At 38.6% G+C, this 17,680-nt stretch overlaps 1 protein-coding gene across 5 annotated transcripts in view; it reads left to right on the plus strand.

Annotated features, from left to right (window-relative positions):
* The window catches only part of LOC145407440 (uncharacterized), a 296,453-nt gene that overhangs the window by 198,608 nt on the left and 80,165 nt on the right, over positions 1-17,680 (plus strand). For all 5 annotated transcript variants that reach the window (XM_080278367.1, XM_080278371.1, XM_080278369.1 and 2 more), the window contains 3 exons: positions 74-254; positions 2,548-2,738; positions 4,586-4,852. In XM_080278367.1, the coding sequence (XP_080134493.1) occupies positions 74-254; positions 2,548-2,738; positions 4,586-4,852 (639 nt within the window). The remainder of the gene's footprint in view (positions 1-73; positions 255-2,547; positions 2,739-4,585; positions 4,853-17,680) is intronic.

Genomic DNA, 17,680 nt, shown 5'->3' on the forward strand with positions numbered 1-17,680 from the left:
ATGTCCTTAATCTGAAGATGTTTGTTATCTATTTTCTATTGTTAAGGTCTTGATTGTTTTTATATTACACCAGGTCATATGGTATCATGATGACACACCTGTCAAAGAATCCAGTGACTTCAAGCTGCTGTTCCATGGTGACCGGTGTTCGCTGGTCATACAGGAGGCCTTCTTGGAGGATGCAGGCATATACAGGGTAGTTGCCATGAACTCGGCTGGAGAGGCGTCGACTGCATGCTTCTTGAACGTTGAGGGTAAGTTTTATATATCTTTAGCCAGACACCTTAATTCCAGAGAGGATGGCCAAGGATTAACACATCCTGCTGTAGAGGGTAAGTTGCCAGAAGTATTATTTTAACTCTTTTTAATATTTAACCTTATTTCTGGGAGAGACATCAACTGTGCTTTTCTTGAATCCTGAAGATTAATTGCCAGTAGAGTTTCTTATACATAGGAGAGGCATTGGCTACATGTTTCTTGGACATTAAGCATGGGCTATGATGAGTATTATTGTAGCTAAAGTATTTCTCTATTTTATTCTTTTTCTGAACTCTACCCACTTCATATTTTCGTAGAGGGAAGTAGGGTTATGATAAGATGATGGTGATAATAATGATGATAATGGTTTTCACATAAAAGTCTGAGTACACTTCTCCCACTTTTGTACTTCCTTTTTCCATCTTTGTGGATCATACCTCACCCCATTCTCAGTTTTGGAAAAAAAAAAAAAAAAATGTTTGGTACAGCATAATGACCATGATGATGTTAATTTACCTTTTTGTTTGATTCAGTCCTCTCCATTTTTGGTGGGACCACTGATGCCATATTCATTGTTCGACAGCTTCAGGAAAAATATATTGGTAGGAGAAGGGATCTTCATTTTGTTTTTGTTGATTTGGAAAAGGCCTTTGACAGAGTCCCTAGAGAGGTGGTGAAGTGGGCAATGAGAAAGCTTGGCTTGGAGAAGTGGCTGGTTAGGGTGGTTATGGCCATGTATGTGGGTACTCACACCCAGGTGAGAGTGAATGGAGATTTGAGTGATGAGTTTTCCGTGAATTGTGGTGTGCATCAGGGGTCAGTCTTGAGTCCCATGTTGTTTATCATGGTACTTGAAGCCCTTTCACGTGACTTTAGAAACGGACTCCTGTGGGAGTTGTTGTATGCTGATGATTTGGTGTTGATTGCAGAGAATGAAAGGGAGGCGGAGGAAAGGTTTAGGAAGTGGAGAGATGGTATGGGGCAAAAGGGTTTAAGGGTAAATGCAGATAAAACAAAAGTGATGATATCTAGGGTTGGTGGCGGTACTGTCAAAGACGAGGGAGAGTGGCCATGTGCAGTTTGCCACAAGGGCGTGGGAAGTAATTCCATCTTGTGCGGTGTGTGTGATAAATGGGTGCATAAGAGATGTAGTGGTATCAGAGGTAGACTGCAAGATAATGCTGATTTTACGTGTACGGCGTGCCGGGGTGAGCAGGTGGAGATCGTCAGACGTGAAAGGATTGAACTTGCTGGTGAATCTCTTGAGTGTGTGGAAGAGTGTTGTTATTTGGGAGACATGTTGTGTGCTGGAGGTGGGGCTGGAGCTAGCTCTGTGGCTAGGGTGAGAAGTGGTTGGAAGAAGTTCAGGGAGCTCTTGCCTCTCCTGACATTGAGAGGGCTCTCCCTACGTGCTAAGGGGTCTTTGTATGCAGCATGTGTTAGGAGTGTAATGCTGAATGGCAGTGAGACCTGGGCAGTGAAGGAGGAAGACATTCGCCAGCTCAGACGTACAGAAATGACAATGATTAGGTGGATGTGCAGTGCGTCCCTGTGTCCAAGGCCTGGAGGGGCTGGGTTTACAATGGAAGAGTTGAGAGGTAGGATGGGACTGGAGTGTATTGGTGTTGTGATGAGGAGAGGTAGATTGAGGTGGTTTGGACATATGAAGAGGATGGGGAATGATATTTGGGTGAGGAAGGTGAGAAGTGTTAATATTGGGGGTGGGGTTATGAGGGGTAGACCGAGAAAGACATGGGACGAGGTCATTAAGTGTGACCTTAGGGTTAAGGGACTGAACAGGGAGGCTGCAATGGATCGTGCAGCGTGGAGAGCCGCCATTAGGTGACCAAGGCCGACACATGCAAGCATGTTGGAGCCTTTAAAAACGAAACGATACTAACTGAAAAATTCTGAATCTAGGATATATTAGTTTTAATGTGATGACAAAAGACATACCTGGTAATGGTACACTATTTGCTTTGTTTATATTTTGTAAGTACACTACATGTGCATTGAATTCTTTTTTGCGGAAGATAACAGTTTCTTATGGGAGTAACTTTCTTGTGATAGTACTTTCTGTTGTTTCCTGTATCTTCTTATTATGTCTGTTCATACAGCATTTATTTCCCACTTGTTATGCCATAGAAAAGCTAGGCTGAAATGAAAATATATTTTAGAAAGTATTCCCATCTCTCCAACTCCCCTTTGCATCTTTTTTTTTTATTTTTATACGGTATTGCTTTATTTATAACTATTCGCTGATGATGACTAATATTATCGTACATGCAGCGGTGCCAGAGTTGGCACCAGTAGTGGAGGAGCCTCCGGCTGTGGCTCCCAGATTCACCCTCTTGCTGACTGACCACCATGTGACTGAGGGCAAGCCAGTAACTCTCCGTGCCACTGTCACTGGCCAACCCAAGCCCATCATTGCCTGGTTCAGGGAGGGATTGCCGCTGATACCTGACAATGAACTACAGGTTAGCTTGTGTTCTGTTTCTTCAGTATACAGTCTTTACTCTAAAGTGACAAAAGTCCTTAACATCTTTCAGCTTGGTTAAAAGCCAGGTATTGTCAGATTGGAGGGTTGATTTAAATTATAATCATGGAAGGCTTATGGACTTTAATGAAACCACAACTTCACATTCAAGTTGTGGGAGTGGTCCAATTTTGTCTTGTTAAAACAAACTAGATATAGTCTTTTGTCCACAGAATTCATATAGGGTGGTTATGACAAAATATTAAGCTCATTATTGTCTTTTACAATTCCTCAACGCCCTCCTTGTCCCTTGATCCCCTTAAAGGAGAATAATGGACTGCAGGTAAAGGGCAGCTGCAGCCAGCAAAACACCAGGTTAATGTCTGGACTAACCTCGAGCCACAGCAGTAATAACAGTCCTTCCTTACCTTTCTTCAGTAACATTTGTGTGTCTGCATATTTTTCTCTCCATCTATAAATTCATTTATCTGTTTGTCTCTTAATAGGTAGATGCCAAGCTCCACAGTACATTCACAGAGGCCACACCAAAAATGACTTTAAGCTCTTCTGTTATCATTTGTGAATTGTCTACTCTTGTTTGTTAGCTCTTGTACCCTGTCTCTTACTCATTTACAGTACAGCACTAATTGTCTGTAGAGTTCATCCATAGCTGGCATGACAGAAAGGCCACAATATTTCTCTGTTATCTTTTATCACCGGATTTTTTCTTGTAGACATACGTTCATATTTGTCAAACCATGAATGCCATGTGGTATGTTGTGATTGATCTCATATTTCAGATCTTCTCTGAAGGTAAAATATTCATAGAGCAATGGGCCACTCCACTTTTTTAGTGTAGTAGAATGATATGCATGTAAATGATGGTAATGAATAATGTTCATTATAAAATATCTGTAAATTTCTTATTGACTCCATCTTCAAATTGTTGACTTTGTTCTTAACAAAGGGAGATGTATGCTGAACTATTTTCTCTCATCTGCTTGCCTTGTCACAGTAGGCCAGTCATGCATGATGCTCCAAATGAAGCATATATGTGATTCTTCTATTTTGGTGTTATAATCATCTGCATTTTTAACCAGTGCTTATCATCTTTTCAATTTATAGCAGAGTTATATATGGCAGTATCCATCCATCCATCCATCATCCAATCCTACATTGCCTCATGAGGAACGTAGGAGCCCGGGGCTAGGCAGTTGTTTTCGACATTTAAGATGAGAGTGACCAGCCTCACTCATCCCTGAGTGGCATTACATGAGCAATCAACCCCAACCACCCCTTGGATATAAACCTTCACCGGCTCAATCTGACTGGAGCGCAATAATTGCCCACTAAACTACCAGGTGCCAAAATTTGGCTATATGGTTACCACCCAGCCTGGTGTACAGGAAACCATTTGGCTTGTCACACAGTGTAGAGTCACCCACAGGCTGAAGGAAAAGGAAAGAATGTAGGAAAGAAAGACGGAAGAGGGAGTGTAAAGTCACCCGTAGCACTTCTTGTTTTTCTTTATTATGTATCTATGATAAACACTTTCTCTCTGTCCTTTTTATTACAGTGTTTTTAGCATTAGTTTTTTGTGTGAGTTGAAAATGCACTGCATCCCAGTGTGGGAAAAAAAGGTCATGATGATGATGGCGATGATAATGATGATAAAACTTGACCATTCCTTAAATCATAATGAGAATATTTCCATGTTTATAAACCTTTGAGAATTTCACTTTGTTTTTAAACATTTATGAGAACTTCTGTCCACCTGTTTGTCCATAACCAGACATCTTAATTCCAGAGGGAGTGGTCATAATTTCACCCTTTCTTTAAATCTTACAGATTCATGAAAGCTCTGATGGTAACGTAAGCATAACAGTTCACTCCACGACCCTTGACCACACCGGCCAGTATGAGGTGGTGGCATCAAACTCTGCGGGGACAGCTAAATGCGTGGCCTACCTGAGCATTGAACCCCGCCTCCCCACACCACCCCCAGCAGAGAACCCCGAGCCCCCAGTCTTTATGAAGCTCTTGGAGGATATCACCGTTGCGGCTGGAAGTAGCGCCAAGTTCGAGGCCGAGCTCAAAGGGGTTCCCACACCCACGGTGAGTCCCCCCCAGGTTCACTTAAATCACCCAAGCACCCTTTTATCATCCACGAGTCACCTGCAGGTTGACTCATCCCAAACTCACGTCAGCACACTATCGTCATCTACAGGTCAGCACAAGGTTGTCTCAAGTGCTGACTCTGTAGACAGCATCATTACAGGTAACTCAGATGGTAAAATGAATAGTTGTTGTGATATAGGGACAAATTCTAATGGAATTTCAGATGCACCCACAAGTCAGCAGCAAGTTGTCATAAATAATGGCTGTCACGACTTAAGTTTAACAGGTAATGCAGGTGACAATATAGATAGGTATACTAGTGATGTAGGAACCTCATGTAATGGGATTTCTCATGTGAAAGAAGAGATTGAAAGGCATGTATCAGAAGTCAGTGAAACTAATATAACCGTTGAAGAAAGTCATTCAGAGGATGTTGATGTCATGTCGAAGATGAAATACAGTGAAATGATGCAAAAATTCTGTAGTATGGATTCTGTCATTCATGAGTCTGAGGATGCACAACCTGAAAGCAATTATGATGAAGATAAAGATAAAGACACATGTGATGATGATATTGATGGTGGTAGTGCCCAGATATCAAAATTCTGTGGTATGAAAGTACTGGATTTGGATACCTATTCCCGCCTAATGATGGAAAATGCTGTTGTTTATGGTTCTCTTGATTGCAGTGATATGGAATCTACCACTGAATTTGACCAGTTTAAAAAGTACAGTGAAATATCTGTGCTGCCATTGGAAGAATATACCATTAATGTGCTGTCAGAAAGCTCTTCAGAGGGAGAAAATGTTGATACAGATAAAATAGATGACTTGAGTAACTCTGACAGAACTCTCACGGGCAACAGTAAAAGCAGTTCTGGAGAGCCTGCCAAGTTAATTGAAACAGGATTGGGTGAAGAAATTCAGCCCATCAAATTGGCTGATTTGTGGAGTCTGATAAAAGATAAGTTGCCTAAACCTGAAGAGGGCACAGAAGGTGAATGTATCCCCAGAAAACGAGGAACCATCTCTGAAGAGGACACCAGTAATAACAGAAAATCGTTTGACTCAGATGGAGACTTGGATTCAGGTTACTACTCAAGTAATTTTTCTTTCAACACAGCTGGTACAGATTCTTCCCATGGATCACCTTACTCAGGTAGGTCAAAGAGAAACAGTTACTCATTTTCGTCCTCGGAAGAACCATCTGGGAGGAGTAGTCCGAGTGAGGAGTTGCTTACAGCTCTGTCTTCTGTAACTTTAAAGTCTGGTAGTGACAAGAGGCTTTCCCAAAAACATATGGATAAACATAATTCTTCAGGTGATTCTGCTACTGATGTAACCTCACCAGACATGGGCTTCAAGCATGCAGATGAAAATAAAAGATTCATTGAACCAATAATTAAAGACAGCACAAAATCACTTGGGGAAACCATGAGAGTTTACGGATCAGAGCTGATGCCAATTCAAGAAAATTCACCGGAATCTGATGCTGACAGTGATAGCGATATCAAAACAACTCTTAGGTTAATGAGCGTCAAGTACGATGATGCCTATTCTTCAGAGGCTAATGTTCCCCTGAAAGTTGATAAATTTTTGTCTAATGGAAAGAGCAGTATAGAACAGAGAGAAGATATTGAGGAGGAACTAGAAGAATATATTAGCCGGGGTGTAGAAATCACTGTGAGCAGATTTCTTACTCCTGAAGTTGAGCATGTTACGGAATTCCTTAGATGTGCCAGCAGTCTTTCTGTAATATCAGAGGAGAGTTATATTTCAGATTGTGATGAACCCACTAAATCCTGTAATGATTCCAACAATAACGAATCATCGAAATATCGAGAAACTGATATAATGCTATGCACTACTGACAAAAGTATCAGTAAAGTAGAATCATCGGCAGGAGGTACCAGTGATGATGAAGAATATGGCAAAGAAAGAAAAGCTAGACATGCTTTTCGCCTGGCAAAGCTCCGAGATCTGACCAAGCTTTTACAGTCCCCATCAAAGATAACCGATAAGCAACATTCATCTGAAGACAGTAGTTCCTCACAGACTAATGATGAAGCAGAGAAATCTAACTCAAATACAGAAAATTGTAGCCCTGCTGCAGAAAAATCTAACCCTACTGTATTACCAACAGCAGCAAATATATTCTCTAACATTAGTATTGAAAACATACTGGACAGTGGACTGCTCAAGGATGATAAAGGAGAAAGGAAGGTAAAAAGTGAGGGAACGTCGCCGTCTGGAGAAATGGACACAATAAATCCACCACCAAATGCAATGCTATTTATAATCAAGACTGTTGAGCGACTGTCACAGTTAGAAATAAAGCGAATCATTGTAGAACGCCTTCAGTCAGTCATGGAAGCTGGACAGATGCTGATCCAAGCATATATATTCCCCTTCTCACATGCTGCACTCATTGATCTCAGTAACCCAGCTCAGTTACAGCAAACAGTAACAAATTTGCCAGTTGGATCTGCTCATAATCTTGTTTTCGAAACCTGCCTTCATGCTACAAGGGGACAAGGGACTATACTTGATGGAGAATTTTTAGACCAAGATATGCCTGGGATAGTTCAAGCAGGATACTATCTCATCTATCTTTTATGTTATAAGAAAGGAGAGTCAAAAAAGGAGGAGTCCAAGAGAGAGGAATGCAAGGAATAGATGTAGGAATGTTTACCAAATTCACCTGGGATAGTACAAGCTCATTACTATCACATCTGTCTGTTGTTATAAGAAAGGAAAACTAAGAAATAATTAATAATTTTTACCTAGATATTATACATCAGGATACTACTTCATCGGTATGATGAGATAGAAGGGTCAGAGAAATAGTATGCAGATTTCCCTGTACAGTCAGGATAGTACAAGTTTGGTAATAACATCTGTCTTTTGTGTACATTACATGAAGGGAGAACTAATGAAATAATTTAAAGAATTATGACAAGATACACCTGTGGCAGTATATGTTAAAAACAGGAACCACAGGAACAGGAATGTGTAAATTACTTCTTGGATAGTTCAAACAGGATGCCATTTCCTCTGTCTGTTGTGTTATAAGATAGAGAAACCATGAAAATATAGTTGTGTGTTGAGCAGCCATATACTGTAAGTTGTTTTAAATGTTTATTTTTTCCAGAAGTATTCAGGTTGTGCAATCATATATATATATATATATATATATATATATATATATAGATATATATATATATATATATATATATATATATATATATATATATATATATATATATAAAACACATTAATCTTTGCATTAAAAGTGAATTTAGATTGGACAACTTCCACCTTTGTGATGTGTTTGTCACTCACCGAGCCATTGTAATCACCTAACACCAGTGATTAGTGTTGCTGATTTAAAGCTTATTCATGTCAGTAATACTGTACATAGGATCAGCCAGCTATACAAATTGCTAGTGTTAACAGTTTTTACATTGGCTTGAGGAGGGGTGAGTGACAAAAGGTCCATAATGGCAGGAGTTGGCCAGTCTTTGCTGACTGTAGGATATCTACTGTAGTACTGTGAGAAGCACCCTTGCCTGTCACAGAAGCCTAATAGAGCCAGGTTTAATTCCTGAGAGATGTAGTTGAGATGCAGATTGTGTAGAATGGGGCCATGATTAAAATGTACCCTTCTTACCCTTGGAAAAAACAGAATCTTAACATGGCAGCTTTCAGTGAAAGTTGGTGGCACTTATATATCATGTAAATTTTCCATAGATCTCATGGTTTCACACATACATGCAGTTTCAGATGGATTTTCATGAATTTTTGTACATCTGCTATTTGAAATATAATCTACATTGTTTTCTTGCCTGATTCTTACATTACTGATCTTAGTTAATTATGTTTAGCCCAAGCTAGGTTAGGGTAGGTGGGATAAGATTAGGTTAGGGTAGGTTTGGTTAGGTCAGGTCAGGTTTGATCAGGTCAGGTCAAATCAGGTTTGGTCTGGTTTAATTTGATATGATTTAATGTAATTTGATAATTATCTGTGAAACTAAATAAGTGTATAACCATAATCACAATTACATGGTTGACAGATACTCAGTATAGTGGAGGAACTACTTTATTGGTGTAAATGGTGTTAGTAGGCAGCATTTGCTGGGAAAAATATAATTGTTGATGTGACCTGGTATGGTAAAATTACTTGTACTATTTTTTTTTACCTCTTATAAATGACACTTCTAAGTATATTGACTTTTTGGCTCTCATAGTGTTGCTAAGAGAATTAGCAGATGTACAGTTCATAGAAGAAACTGCAAGATAGACCCTCAGATAATTCCTCCTGATAAAGGTAAGGGCCCTCTTTGGTAAATCATGTATTACTCCACATCTGACACACTGATTAAAATACAATATGACACACTGATTAAAATGCAGTATCAGGACTTCCATTTTGGTTTCAAGCTTATAATTATCACATCAGAGCAGCCAGCAGCCTTACCAAATAAGACCAGTAATGTACATCATTGCTAGGAAAGGTAGGTGAATATCTTACCCTTAAACTTACTACAATAACCTTAAATGATATGAGACTTACTCTTCAAGCAAAATGTTTACTAGATGTCATTAAAAAAATTTTACTCTTAACAAGTCACTGCATGGGATCTATGGAGGTTTTATCCTTTATGATAATCCGAAGAAAGTTGACAGCAGTTTAGATTCTGAGTAATGTTGAATCCTTAATTTTGAATAAAATGTGTAGAGTGAGAGGATATCCTGCCAGGATGTTGGTCAGATTTGTTATGTTTAATATTGAATGCTTCCTGTGACACTGTTTTGATGACAGTTTATGTGATATATGCTTAAACATTATTTTTTTACACATGCTTTAATGAATTTGGTGCTCCTCAGTGTTGCATGACTGAGCAGTGTATGTGGTCCTGTTATTCTTGTGTAGCTCGTATGCATGATTGTGATCTGTTTCAGAAGGGAATTTATCAAACACAATATCACAATCCTTTGAACATCAGGAAAATACAGTGTATGATACTGGATATTATATAAATGTAGTCGTGCATTAAAAGTAATACGATAAACTGTCTGTCACCGACAGTTTCTCTGCACCCATGCACATTTCAGAATGGCATACTCAGCATTTCTAAGACATTTGAAGTTAAGAAATTACCTGCTTGATGTTGTGACATGGAAATGCATTTACAGTACTTTTATTCTGTAATGTATGTGAACAGTTAACTTGGCAAACTCAGTCTCAGATTATGACAAAATGGTTAGCTGTATATGCATATTGATAAAAAGTCATGTCAGCTCATAAGTTCAAAGATGGACATTAATATAAAGTACCTCTCATTACCATTATGCCAGCAAAAGTTAGGTTATGGTAATAATATTCAGTGATTGCTATTGCTCAAAGAAGGTGGAGCAATTATAAATGCCTACAACAGCAGCAGTTGCAAGGGCAGAAAGTTATTCAAGGATTACTTTATGTTTCTTCTGGGCTTCATTTAAGACAGCAAACAAATCACCTTTTTGTAGAATAACAAACACAGTAAGTACAGTATACAGTACTCAGTTACTGTATTCATTATTAGAAAGTGGTCAGTGTTTCATAGCTTTGATCGAGGACTTGAAATAGCTTTCCATACAGAGTATTATATCTTGCCGAGTTTCAAAGTAATTAGGAAAGCATTGTATATGAATATTATTTAATAAAACAGGCATAATTGGATGAGCCCTTTGAAATTCTGGTATGTTTTGATTAAACTGAGTATTCCCTCAGCTTGCAACGTCCAGGCTTTGCAGTAATAAGCTTTTGCAACCCAACAACCAATATATAACAAGCCTTTATCCAACCTTGATTTGTCATTGCTTATTCTCATCTTCTGTTGCTTATTTTACTACAGCAGCCTTTCAGAGGATCTGCAGGTATCAAACATACTTAACCCCTTCACTGTGAGAGGCCATTCCAAAACTGAATGAAATAGTTAGACAGTAGTCACATTGAATTAATATAGTATGGGTAGTAGTTGTTGGTTGCTGCTTACTGTAACCTCGGTCTGTCTGGCCAAGCAGACCCATGAGCCACAGGTAAGCAACTCCCATGGAGCCATCCTGCAGGTACAGTATGTACTATACAGTGTGGTTAACGAAAGGGCAGAATGGAAATACAGCTCACTTACTTGGAGATGCCTTTTATGTATGTTATCCATAATTAACTGAATAAAAAACCTTTTTACCAAAAAACACCTCTCCTAAGCTGAATGGTATCTTTAAGCAAACATCGGAAAAGATGCCATCATACTGAAGGCACATATGGAAAACACTTCACTGGCATTAACCAGAATAATATATAAACATCATCATGAGAAAAAAGGCAGAGTATAAGAGAGAAGTGGAGGAACGATTGGGCAAATATGAATTGGAGCAGATGGGGGACGTGGAAGGTGTGTGTAGAATATTTACAGAAGAAATATGTGCAGCATGTGATGTGGTGTGTGGAAGGAAGAGAAGACGGAGGGGGGTGCAAGGAACAGCGTGGTGGACTGAAGAGGTGAAACAGGCTGTGGCACAAAAGAAGAAAGCATACAATGAATGGATGAGGAATAGGGGCGTGGAAGAGGTTGAGAGACGGAAGAGAGAGTTATATGTAGAAAGAAAGAGAGAGGTGAAAAGATTAGTAAGAGAGAGTAAGAAGAGAGTGGATGAGGAATTTGGAAGGAATTTGAGTGTAAAGTGGAGAGACTGTAAGAAAATGTTCTGGAGAGAGGTGAAAAGAGTAAGACAGGGTGGAAGTGAAGTTAGCAGGGGAGTGAAAGATAAAAATGGTAGATTACTAGTGGAGAAGGGAGAAAAAGTGAGCAGATGGAGAGAACACTTTAAGGAATTGTTGAACGTGGAGGATGGAAGTAATGCGAGTATAAGTGGCTGGAGAATGGCTGGGAGAAGGAGGGAGGTGAGAAGACAGGAAGAAATCAGTAGGATAGAAGTTGTGGAAGCAATGAAGAAAGTTAAATCAGGGAAAGCCCCAGGAATTGATGGAGTGTGTGGTGAAATGCTTAAGCATTGGGGGAGAGATAGTAGTAGAATGGATGTGGAAGATGTGCAGATTGGCCTGGGAGGAAGGTAGAGTCCCGGAGGATTGGAAGTCAGGTATAATTATTCCCTTGTACAAAGGAAAAGGGGAAAAAGAAGTGTGTGGTAATCATAGGGGCATTTGTCTTCTTAGTATAATAGGAAAAGTGTATGGTAGGATACTTATTGACAGAGTTAGAGAAAGAACAGAGGAATTAGTTGGAGAAGAACAGGGAGGCTTTAGGAAGGGAAGAGGTTTGTAGATCAGATATTCATTCTCAGATCTTTAGTGGAAAAGTTTCTAGAGAAGGGAAAGAAGTTGTATCCGGCTTTCATGGATTTGGAGAAAGCATATGACAGGGTGGATAGACTAGGATTGTGGAAAGTGTTAAGAATATATGGAGTAGATGGGAAGTTGTTGAATGCTGTGAAGAGTATGTACGATGGTGCGAAGGCTGCAGTGCGTGTGGATGGTGAACTAAGTGAATTTTTCTCTTTGAAAGTTGGGTTGAAACAGGGATGTGTCATGTCTCCATGGTTGTTTAATCTGTACATGGATGGGGTAATAAAAGAGGTACAAGGTAGGGTAGTGGATGTTGGAGTGGCCCTGGTGAGAGAGGATAGTGTTTGGAAACTCCCTGTACTGTTGTTTGCAGATGATACTGTGTTGTTGAGTGAAGACGAAGGGGAGCTGCAAGGCTTGGTGGATGAGTTTGGGAGAGTGTGTAAGAAACGGAATCTAAAGGTGAATGTAGGGAAGAGTAAAGTGATGGTCTTTGAGAGAGGTGAAGTCAGTGAATGTACAGCGAGGTTGGATGGTGAGGAATTGGAAAATGTGAGTACGTTTAAGTACTTGGGTAGTGTGATGAGTAAGGATGGAGGTTTGGTGGGTGAAGTGCTTGAAAGGGTACAGCAGGGAAGAAAGGTTGCTGGTTCTTTGAAAGCAGTGATAAGAAACAGGGAAGTGAGCATGGAAGTGAAGAAGTTACTACATGACAGTATTGTGATACCAACTCTAACGTATGGAAGTGAAGCTTGGACGTTGTTGGAGGGACACAAGTCAAGAGTGAGAGCAGTGGAAATGAGTTATTTAAGAGGAGCCTGTGGAGTCACATGGAGAGACAGGCTGACGAATGAGGATATAAAGGAGCGTTGTGGTGTTGATGTGGATGTGATAGGAAGCGTTATGAGGAACACACTGAGGTGGTTTGGCCATGTGGAGAGGATGGAGGGTGAAAGACTGACGAAGAGAGTGTATGTGAGTGAGGTGGAGGGGGAAAGAGGGAGGGGGAGGCTGAGGATGAGATGGAGGGATGGGGTGGAGAGGTATATGAGAGAGGGGGGTGTGAGTTGGGAGCAGGGGAGTGAAATGGCGGGGGACAGGGCGACTTGGAGGCGATTTGTTTGTGGCCACCCCAAACGGGATTGAGGCGTCTGGCAATAGATAGATAGATAGATCATATTGAAGGGGTTAATTATTCTGAAAATATGGCTGTACAGCTTGGCAGTTCCTCATTGCACTGAACTTGCCTACCATCAGAACTGCTGTATGATGTGCCATTAGCAGTTTCAGAATTACACTTCAACATATAGTTCTTGTGCCATGAATATATTCAGATCTTGCTCACAGACTCATAAAATATGCTCTTGGTGGAAGGGTTTCAGATTAATAGCTTTTTTCAGTTGCTTTACCATATTTATTAAGAATGAGGACTTACTGCTCATTGCTTGCAAGGCGAACTTTTCAAATTGGCTGCCAGCCTTTCAGGATGGCAATATAGTACTTTAAAAACAAGGTGCAATATTTTCAGTATTATTGATGCTAAATGTAATGGTTAATTTTAATTAATATTCTTTAATTTTACTCATAATAAACTAAAAAAAAAAAAAAATTGTGTGCTGTAGTCAGTTTTTGACTAATACAGGTACAGTACTGTATGCTAAATAAAAACATAATATTTCAGTCAGCAGGGTTGTTCTTCACATTGATATGGTTAATACTGTACTCATTTAAGATTCTTTATTTAGCGAAGTATTTAATATTAAAGTATTACATTATGATACTATTGATGGGCATTATCAGTGACATCCGCATTCAAAATTCTACACTCCCTACAATATCCCACATATTACAGTTTCTTAGACATTCTGAAATTATTAGGATAGTGTAATATATAAAAATTTAATTATGTATTAGTTTTGTTCAAATGACAAGGCTTACATAGCAACTGGAAGTGCCAAATCATAGTGATTATTTTAAATAAGACAAGAATTTCTTGCAAGAAAGATATGGATGATTGTCCAGAACTAAATCAAAATTTCACAAAATAAATCCAAGTAGTTCTTCAAAACCAGTAAACTGCTTTGCTGTGCTTTAATGCTGCACCCTGTATTTGTTGATCTTGCAAGATCGTCTTGTGGATAACTTACTCGAGCCTTCTTGTGGTTGTGTTAACTCATATTGGGAGCTTTGCCTTACCAATATAAATACGTATGAGTGCATATCTTTATTGTTAGCTCAAGTTATTGCCATTTCTGAAGATTGTCTGTTTTACCTGTGTTATGATCATCACATGTTTAATGTAAGAATGGAATAAAAGCGTAGCAGAATGTACAAACGAAGCAAAAGATGCTCAAAATAAAGTAGTTGTTTATAATGCCATGGATTTTCAATATGCTACTTAAGAGTAAGGTTATGTTAGTAGTATGTTAAGACAGTACTGCATATTTTTTAGTGTGATGCAATCTTCATTACTTGTGTGCCCTTAAAAGAGATAAAAGTACAGTATCCATTCATAGGATTGGATGCATTTTGTCTTTCACACGGTTTATCTTTTTGTTTTTTGCACCAGTATGACTTAGTCTCTCCAAGCATCTAGTCACAATTTTACTTTCTTTATACTGAATTTTGTTTCCTCTGGCTGCAGATAATGACAATAGCACTTCAGAAAAACCTCTTGTATTGAAAGTGTTTATAAAGGTGAATTTTAACTCCTCAAGTTTGATGAGGCTGTCCTGAGTTGAATAGAATTGTCTGGAAGTAACAAGAATAAAACAAAAACTTCATCATTGAAGCAAAGGGGTTAAATATATGGCACCATCCCTTAATGCACTCGGAAAATGAAACAAAAAGATTCAGCCCATCTTAGCATTTTTATTATATGCATGTCAACATTGCCTCCTTTGCCTGGGTGCAGATAATGTTTGGAAGAAAAACATAATGACAACTGCCTGATTGATTAAGCAATCCGTAAAAACCGTTATTTCATCATTTATGGTAAACCATTCTCTAAATCACATGCTTATGCATAGCTGGCTAATTATTCTGTAGTTTTCACTGTGGCTATATGATAGATAGAAATATATTATTTTATGTCTTCTATGTCATAAGCAGGCTGAAGTATCAATGCATTTCTACACTAACCTTTGCTACATATTAATTACCATATGTCAGATTGAATTAAATGTCTAGACTAGCATTGAAGAATGAATGTCAGTTACAGTGTTCTGCCTTCCAATGGTTCTGCTTAATCACCTGAATTACTCCAAAGATGGAAAGCATAATTTTTTGTAATGGCTTATCATGCAAAATGTGCAGTATAGTGTGGGTAGTATGAGCTAATATGATGTAGAATAAGTTGAAAATTTGAGCCTTTACTTGAATAGTATACCTGTGTTCTGGACCATTTTAGTTGTTATAGTTATGTCAGGCCACAAGACTTCACTAATGGAACTGCTTCTTCACTGCATGTTTATCTGTTTGTCAGGCTATGTAAATGTGATTATAAGTGGAACTACTTGATTGCAATGCCTTCACCACTATAACTTGCCTCTTTTACTTGGATAATAGCAATACCCAATTGCTTGTAAATTTTGATGTGGTGTCTATGACCTTGGGCCTTTAAAAGCAGTGTGCCCAGGCATTTTAAAACAGTTGTTGATTTGTATTTCTTTTCTGTGTCTTTGGAAAAGACACTTTTTTCATTTTTTAATCTTTTGATTCCATCTTTATTGATAAAACAGTAAAAAGTAAAAGTGACTCTTAGAAAATCAGTCCAGGATTTTTGCACCGTATTGCTACTTGATAAGTTGTTAAATACTCTGGTAGCCAAAGGCAGTTTAAAACATTTCATTTGAAAAAATCATGTCAAGCTAGCAGTGCTGTACAAAATAATATGTTTCATCAATAAATTGAATGACTCCGCTGCACTTGGATATACCTGTACTTGATGGAATGTTTTGTGAGTGAGATAGTCTTTATCATAACCCATTTATGCCTTCTAGGAAGTTAATCTGGGAATAATGTATTGTAGTGGCAGTGTCCATAGCTCAATTGTACTTGATAAACCAAAGTTCATTACCCAGGATGTACAGTATAATGTAGGGGAGCCCCCTCCAGTGCTTTTTCACTTAGGTAAAGAAAAATTTTGTGAAGTTGTTTGGAAAATTATATTCAAAATCAACATTAACTCCTATAATGTACTAGGAAACAGTGTTTGCACATTTGTAAATGATCTCGGTAAAGAAAATTAGTAAAATGTAATAGCTAAATAACTACAGTTACAAGCAGTGAAAACTTTAAAGAATAATTTTGAATGCAGATTTACATTAGTACTGTATATTATTTTATTCAGAACTTGGCTGTTTAGACTTCAAAGTAGGTATATCCTTTTTATACAAATTAAAATAAGATTTGATCAGATCAAAACCAACTTGCATTAGATGAAATATTTATTTAGATAATAATGGCTATATTCTCTATGTGTCAGTCCTTATTAAGTCTACTGCAGGATCTAGACCTTGTCCTCAGTGGGTGATTGATAGTCAGAATTAGTCCTTCCTCATGATGGCTATGCATCAGTGGTGATGGAGTGATTCATGTGAAAATCAGAGTTCTGTATTGACTGTGTTTTTATGTGTTAGAATCTGTTTATGACATTGTTAGAACCTAGAGGGTGTGAAAAGAGCAAGCATATGAAAAGATATACTACCAGCACAGTTTGGGTTCAAACCGTAGACTTAGGACAAATGCATCACAAGTTGAATACTCTAACAATAGAGCCACCACAGCTCCAGTGAGTAAATACAGATTTATATCCAAAACAGCCACAGTTAGACTACGAGTAAAACAGTATGTCAAATATCTGCACTCAAGATTGTGTACCGTACTAAGTTTTGTGCACTGAGATTTATCTTGCCTCAAGTATGAGCTTAATTTTTATACTGTAGTTATATTTTGTTTGTGTTGATCATCCACAAATGTGTTGTCATTCTTACTTGGCATAGTGATTGATTCCAGTTACTGATAAAGTTTTTTATCCATCCATCATCCAATCCTATGTTACCCCATGAGGAGTGTAGGAGCCCAGGACTAGGCAAGTTGGTCCTGACATTTAAGATGAGAGTGACCAGCCTCACTCATCCCTGAGTGGCATTACATGAGCAATAAACCCCAACCATCCCTTGGATATAAACCTGCACTGGCTCAATCCGACTAGTTGGAGTGCTGTAATTACCCACTGAACCACCAGGCGCCTAAATTTGGTTATACGGTTACCACCTAGCATTGTAAATGGTTTCCTGGTGTATAATTTTTTATACTTTTTGTTTTTCTGCGGAAAAAAAAATGCTGGGGAGGTGAGCCTTATGTCAGTTTTATTCTTAGTAGTACCTGAGGAATGTCTGCAGTTGACTTGCTACTGAAATTTTAGTCAGTGAAATCTGTGGTCTGCAGATGAGGGATATTGCTTTATCAACACC

This window comes from Coenobita brevimanus, chromosome 73 (assembly GCF_032717465.1).
Source record: "Coenobita brevimanus isolate Jiangsu-jjx chromosome 73, ASM3271746v2, whole genome shotgun sequence".
Lineage (NCBI taxonomy): Eukaryota > Metazoa > Arthropoda > Malacostraca > Decapoda > Coenobitidae > Coenobita > Coenobita brevimanus.